The sequence below is a fragment of the Nematolebias whitei genome, chromosome 19 (genome assembly GCF_014905685.2).
Source record: "Nematolebias whitei isolate Nwh7 chromosome 19, NemWhi1, whole genome shotgun sequence".
Classification (NCBI taxonomy): domain Eukaryota; kingdom Metazoa; phylum Chordata; class Actinopteri; order Cyprinodontiformes; family Rivulidae; genus Nematolebias; species Nematolebias whitei.
In genome coordinates this window covers 17776074-17783731 of record NC_056516.1, presented here as the reverse complement: position 1 = coordinate 17783731, position 7658 = coordinate 17776074, and the positions used below count along the sequence as shown (strand labels likewise).

The 7658-nt window shown below is 38.6% G+C and overlaps 1 protein-coding gene across 1 annotated transcript in view; it reads left to right on the top strand.

The window, feature by feature from the left end:
* The window catches only part of LOC119426090 (thrombospondin type-1 domain-containing protein 7A), a 124860-nt gene that overhangs the window by 94177 nt on the left and 23025 nt on the right, over window positions 1-7658 (top strand). Inside the window, exons 11-17 of the mRNA XM_037693650.1 lie at window positions 613-879; window positions 1952-2130; window positions 2256-2261; window positions 2553-2686; window positions 3705-3858; window positions 6990-7131; window positions 7206-7321. Coding sequence (XP_037549578.1) covers window positions 613-879; window positions 1952-2130; window positions 2256-2261; window positions 2553-2686; window positions 3705-3858; window positions 6990-7131; window positions 7206-7321 — 998 coding nt within the window. The remainder of the gene's footprint in view (window positions 1-612; window positions 880-1951; window positions 2131-2255; window positions 2262-2552; window positions 2687-3704; window positions 3859-6989; window positions 7132-7205; window positions 7322-7658) is intronic.

Here is a 7658-nt window from a genome sequence, read left to right as displayed (position 1 = left end):
TATATATATATGTGTGTGTGTGTGTGTGTGTGTGTATGTGTGTGTAGGGGGGTACAAGGGGACCTTGTGAGCTGGAGAGCTTGAATAATTATCAGCAGGCCAACTTCCATTTTGATGTGTTGCTGCATCTAGGCGCAAAGAAAATTAATTTTGAAAACTGGGTTTCTACATCAAAATCCAAGATGGTCATCACCATATGCTATATATGGAAAACAGCCACCCTTATCATTTGAGGAAACCATGCTAAGGCCACCACTGGTCATCCACCGGCTCCACCATTGCACCTGGTGGTTGAGAAAAATGACTCCCCCAGGATTCATCCCTCTGCACTGCCTGGGACAAGAAAAAATCCTTACCTTTGTTCTTATACACAGTTTAACTCCTACCTTCTTGAATATTTGCACCAAAACCATTAATAATTACCTTTTTGCTCTGTTTAATCCCAGTCCAGAAAAACACTCTTCTCAAAAACTATAAACATTCACAATTCAAGTCCTTCAGTGATGCAGGTCATTTGCGTATCGCTTGTTCAAGTTGAAGCATTTTTGGTTTATGAAATTGATTAAAATTGTATATTTCTCCTGTTATTTCTTTCTCCTTTATTTTTTTTAGGAAAAAGTAAAAAGCTTGACCAGTGTAAAAATACTCAAACATATCCCCTGAGTGAGACCCAGTATTGCCCCTGTAACAAATACAACGCCCAGCCCGTGGGCAACTGGTCAGACTGTATACTACCTGAGGGCATCCGTATGGAAGGCCAACTTGGCATGAAGGTCCAAGGTGACATCAAGGAGTGCGGCCAAGGATATCGCTACCAGGCCATGGTGTGCTATGACCAGGATAACAGCATCGTAGAAACTTCTCGCTGTAACAGCCATGGTAGGTATTTTTCTTAAAGAACACTAGCTCTTTGGTGTTCAAGATTTTAGAACCATTCAGGTGAACAAAGTTTAAACTGGAAGTGCGATGAAGAAGGGATAGTTTCTAGATTGAGAAAAAATGCTGTAGATGAAAAAAATGCCGTTTTCAAGCAGTCTGACTCATTTGAGATGAAGTGTGTTTTGCCTGAAAAGCAGTAATCTGTATCTCTTTGACATTATAGTTCAGGGTGTGCAAAGCTGAGAACTTCTGCAGATGCCTTTGGTCCTTGACACATAAACCAATGGAGTTGACTAAATCCTGCAACACTGTGTGCTTACACTAATGAGGTCAACATGCTGTATCCAGAAGAGTCACAGTAACAATGTTCATTAGAGTGGGGCCTGCCTTTGTGAATGTTCCCATTGCTGGCTTAAATCAGCATCTCACTGGTCTGCAACTGTTGGAGACTAGTTCCAGGATCTAAACTGTGGAAAACGTTTAAAAAGAACCCCAGCAGTCTCAAGGAATGAGTACTAATGACATTGTATTTGCTTAAAGTTTACACAGACTTCAGTGGCATAGCAAATTTTATCATTATGGGGAATTTCCACTGTCACTCCACTGCTTCTTGACAATCGCATACAATTCTTGCGAAGGTTGTGCAACTCTGGTGCAATAGTTATACATGACAGTTGAAAAATTTGAGAGCTGTACTCCGGCAGAACCAAACCATTAAGGACAAGTCTGAGTATTTAAAGACATCCAAGCCTGCGTTTTTAGGTTGTGTTTCATGAGAGTCAGAGCCACATAGATAAGTTGTACCAATACAAATCCCTGTTGATAGACTAATTTTGAATGCATACAGTTGTTCTGAAATATTCTGAAACTCTCATGTGAAGGCTGCTTGTAGTTTGTTAGTAAAAGTAACCGCTCAGTGAGATGGCTTTAGCAGCATAACATGAAATAATCTGTATTACAATAATGAAAACATGGAAATGTAAGAATAATTCTTTCCTTATTTGATGTGACATCATATTGATATGGTGACATGTTTTTAATGGTACTGATAGTTTTATGTGACTAATTAAAGGGTACATTGAGGAAGCTTGCATCATTCCTTGCCCATCTGACTGCAAACTGAGTGAATGGTCCAACTGGTCACGCTGCAGTAAATCATGTGGCAGTGGGGTCAAAGTTCGCTCTAAGTGGCTCAGAGAAAAGCCCTACAATGGTGGAAGACCATGCCCTAAACTGGACCATGTCAACCAGGTGAGCTGCATCTTTATGTTGAAGCAAAATTTTAAATTTGTTGTTGTATTTATTAGAACAATAACCTCATTTGCCTCTTTTGTCCATTGTTTTTTTCATTTGTGGTGAATGAATTCCATCAACAGGCTCAGGTGAGCAATTTAATTTCTTAGAGAATGAGTACTATAATGCACAAATAATAAGTTAAACTGTACACTGTTTCATTTTAATAATTTAGCATTCTTTGAATGTGTCTTTTTGGCATAGATACGACTTAATTGTTGAATTAAATTCATTATTTGAGTACTGAATTGGATAACTTGAGTAAAACACTTTTCCTAATGCTAAATAAAAAATAGACAATAATCCAATTAATGACTAAAAAAATTGTTGTTGTTATCAGTTGGAAAAATTACAGATGTAAGTGTGGTATTTTGTGCCAGGTCTATGAGGTGGTGCCTTGTGTCAGTGACTGTGGACAGTTCGTTTGGATAGCAGAGCCGTGGAGTGTTTGGAAAGTTAGTAATGTGGATATGAGAAAAAACTGCGGTGAAGGTGTGCAGACCCGGAAAATCAGGTGAGATGAGCCCAAATTATTTTTTAGTTTGTAAGCAGACTTAAAAAAAAATGCATTTTCTTATAGCTCTCAGCCACACTCTGAAAAAAAAAAAAAAAAAAACTATACTGTTCTAAAATAATTTCCAAAGTGGATATTTATTTATGAACATGAGGTTTAAAAAGGATACATGATACAGAGCTATTCAGAAAGATAATGAAGCAACATATTTTGAACTTGCTCACTGTCACATTGTGCCTCAGAAACCAGAACAACAATGGAGCTGTTTTTAGTTTTTATTCTGGCTCGGTCTGGTATTGTCCTCATCCTGTCAACAATTAAACTTGGAAATAAGAGCAAACTGTAAACTGCATCGAGGACAAATGAGTCTGTGAAAAGCCTGAAAAGACGTGGCCAAACTAAGAGTATTTTTTCTCTTTTTTTTGTCCCACGTCATGGAGAAAAAGGGAAATATGGATATACATTTCAACCGTCCAACTGTGAACATTGTGAGAGTGATAACTCGAAGAATAAGAGATGTACCAACTTCATACGAAAAAAAATATCTTGAGTACTAAAAACATTCACTATTCAAATTCTATAGCTACAGGGTACATGGGCGTACTTCCTGTTTGATGTGTTGTCAGTGTGGGCGTTCCCACACTGTGTGGGTGTGTCAGTGTTTTTGATAGAATGTTCAGCATACGCAAGAAACAAAAACAGAAAAAAATATCAATTGAAAATAATATCTGGAGTCATACAGACAGAATCCAAGTCCAACATTCTAGTTCTGAAACTCCTGCTTTTGCTGCAACAGCTTGGACGGCAAGTTTTATTCATTATAGTAAACAAACATCATATGTGTTTAAACCTTGAAGGCTTTAAATGTCCTTAAAGTAAAAGTGGTGGAGGAATAAAGCTTAGATTGAGCAATTATGATGACAGTTATGATCATTAAGCTTCATGGCCTAATAAATATGTCTGAAAACTTTATACCAATGCCAAAATGTTTTTGAAACATGAATGTTTGTGTGAGCAGGTGTATGCTGAACACTGTAGACGGGCCCTCTGAACAGGTTGAGGACTACCTGTGTGACCCAGAAGAGATGCCTTTAGGGGCCCGAAACAGCCATCTGCCCTGCCCTGAGGACTGTGTGTTATCTGACTGGGGGGCCTGGAGTCCATGTCCCCTGGTAAGAAAAGACTGTTAACTCTACCTTCATTTTTTGCTGCTATTTTAGTCAAAAACTCACTGTTTTTCTGTTTTAGATATAGTTGTTTGGCTAAATAGAAAGAAGGAGCGAAAGAAAAGTAAAGATAATCAGAAAGTTAAATTTGAGCAGGAATTAAAGTTCTCCATCACCACAAAGGATTTCCATCGTTCTGAACACTGGTGGTTCTAACAAGACGAAACATTTCAAGTCAGTTCAGTTCAGTTTATTTCTACAGCGCCAACAGAAGTCATCTCAGGGCACTGAACAGAAACATTCATATACTGTATAAAAATAATAAGTTAACAAAAACATTCATAAAAAGAATAATTTAACACTATATTTCAACAAGAATATATATAGGTCTATTAGTTATGTTGGAAGAGTTAACTCTAAGTGTGCATTCACACCAGCCCTGTTGTCCCGAACTCTAGCCCGTTTTTCTAGGAAGTCCGGTTCGTTTGGGGAGGTGTGAACGTGCCATCGAACTATGTCACGGAAAAAAAAAGGCCAACTCTGGCCCGGTCTAAAACCTAGGTCTCGGTCCAGTAAAAGAAAACTCTAGCGCAGTTCAAGTACAGTGTGAATGCAATCAGACCGGACACCGCTCCGCAAGCAGGAAGTGGAGTACAGCACAGGACAAACAAACACACATTTATCTTACCTCATATGAAGCTGTCAGTTGTCTTGTGTGAAAAACAACATTCTCCATGGTCTTCTGTCTCATCTTCTGCTCATACTGAGTCCATTGTTGAAAAATGACAAAATAAAACTCCTAAAACTGCTAAAAGTTGATGCCACCCCGTTTTTGTTTTTATTTCCAGAAGAAGAAGAAGTGTCTTCTTCAGAGGTTTTTGTATCATTTCTTTCAGTAGTTCTTGGTGCAGCGCCCCCACAGGCGAGCGGGGGAATAGGTTGGTTCAACAGGTTGACTCGACTGCACAGTGCAGTGTGAATGCAAACACAACACCTCAAATGTAAACAAAAGGTCATGAATATTGGTCCCCAACCGAACTGAGTCTACCTGACTATCATGTGTGAAAACAACCTCAAAGCAAGCTGTGCTGAAGCTCTGGCCTCTGATGATGTCACTGAATGGATCTATTGAATGACTTAATGAATCATGGATTGTTAAGATCTGGTTCCCTTCAGAGAGACGTATATTCCATCTCTAGTGTTGCGTGCATAAATTCTGAATCACTTTTGCGTGTCCACCAGCTTTATGCATGGCTATAACTTTGTTTTGTATTGGCCAAACTGCACAAATGACCCCATGTTGAAATCCTTAGATCAGGGGTGTCAAACCCACTTACAAAAGAGGGCTAAAAATAAAACCTTTTTCAAACTAAGGGCCGGTTTCAGAAGCTACATTAACTCAAGTTAGATAACCAACATCTTTTCTTGGTTGGAGGTTCCTCAACAAGAATTTGGTCTCATTTGATGTTTCCTGCTGGACTTTTGACATCATAATCAAGGATTACTGAAAAAAATTCAAGTGATAAAAGTATTTTACATTTAAAATAACATCTTGGGTGCCAGATAAGATGTCAACGAGGACCACATTTGAGTTGAGCACATATGCCTTAGATCATATAGAATCAAGCTAAAATCAATACGCTCACATCAGTCCTACCAATCATCAAATATAATGAGATAAAGACGTGTCTTTCAGACTGAGACATTCGCCATCATCCAAACAGCTCCTTGTAATCAGGTCAGAAAGGTTGATTTTGGCCACTGGACTGGGAGATTTAGTTGATCATTAAATACGGTTTTATTCAGTTGGATTTAAGATTTGTAGAAAAAATGACCAAGGTAAATTTTTTTTTTCATTCAACCTTTATTTATACAGGTTAGTCTCATCGAGCCACGAGGACTCATTTACAAGAGAGATCTGTTCCAGACAGAACATATAAAGTACAGACAACAATAGCAGTAAACAATAACAATAAATTACAGTAAAAATCAAGTACAAATAAGAGTAGTGTATAAAGCAATAAATCAGGGTGCCATAAAACAGGGTGAAATACTACAAACAAGAACATACTGTATTTGCTTTGATTTTTCTATTGACATCATCAAATGTCCTGAAACTTGTACTAATATATGTAAATAAATGACTAATAAAACAAACTTTAATATATGTAAATTGTTTAATTTTTTTAGACATTTATTTTGTACAGTCATAACTGTTAATGAATGTGCCTGAGATGAACCAGAGACCTAAATGAATATTGAGATATTCATTTAGGTCTATATTGCCCAGCCCTAGGTAGGGGAAACTATGTTTACCTTACCGTGACATGGGTGTGTGTTACACAAGACCTCCTGTGAAATATGAAAGTTTAGATTGTTTTACAAGCAGGAGGAAGGATTCTGGTTTTGTATTGCTGCTGGTTGAGTAAATCCTGGTTGAATTATGATGAAACTGCTCTCAGCCGACATGTAGAAGCTGAGGGGTAGACATCCACAACTCAGTTTTGAATTCACAAAACTTTGTGCACTTTATTTACTTGTTGATTCAGCAGCTTGTAGTTTTAAATGTTTGGTCATCACAAATGTTTTATGAGCTTTTAGCCAAGGTTCTGATGTTTTGTGGACCACATAGATCTATATTTAACTAACAGAGTTCATGCTCATGGAAGGAGAAAGCAGAAAGTGCAATTCTGCCCCAATACTGGGGGCATGGGGCTGAAGAGTTTAACATTTTATTCTTCTTTTACGGTTTACACATCAAAATATCAGCATTTTGTCTGTTTATTACAAAAGTCCCAAATTGCTTTTTGAGCTGTAGCGAAGATGATTGATGGATATTGGGATTTTGAGAAATATCTGCTTTGGTACACTTCAAAACTTTCTTAAAAAAAATTTAAATTGTAAATAAACAGTGACCACTTAGGAAAGCACTCTCACAGTACAAGGAAAAGCAATGAGAAACAATAGAAACTGATGAGTTTAGCAAAATAAAAACATTTAACTGTGCAGTGATTGCACATATTTGATAATTGATCTGCATGTAGTCTGGTGGTTCCTACATGAGACGATCAGAAATTGTTTTTGCTCATGGTGCATAAACGGTGCATAACAGTAAGGACTCTTTCTTTGCTTCTCAGCCGTGTAGTGAGAACAGGACCCATGAGAGGGTTGCCTATCCAGTCCGAAAACCAGGAAAAGAGAAGACATGTCCTCCAACAACTGAGTCAGAACCATGCAAGCTCAACAGGAACTGCTTCCACTACTTTTACAACATCACAGGTTGGTGTCATCCAGCACCGTGAATACAACGTGACTGGAGCTACATTAAGCTGTTGGTACTCATGTCCCTGCAGACTGGAGCACCTGTCAGCTCAGTGACAGAGCAGTGTGTGGACATGGCATCAAGACCCGCATGCTCGACTGTGTGCGTAGCGATGGCAAATCTGTGGATCTTAGCTTCTGTAAACAGGTAAGATGTTTATTATAATTATGTACAGCCCCTTTAACACAGACTCACACGATGAACTGAAGGGACGTCCTCAGGCAGCATCTGTACTGTCTAGTTTAGTGGACAGGATGTGCTCACTGAATAACCTGGATGCTGATGGGAATCACTTTTTCTCCACCTCAACTCAAAGTAATGTGACATTATGGGGGTGGGGGGGTGTTTCAGAGGTTAAAGATGGCAAACTTTTGATTAGAAGGTTCAAATTCCTGGACTAATAACAAAAATGTTTGTAGAAGAGCTGGCGTACCGCCCTCATTTGCCCCACTCTGGGCCCTTGAGCAAGGCTTTTGACACCCCC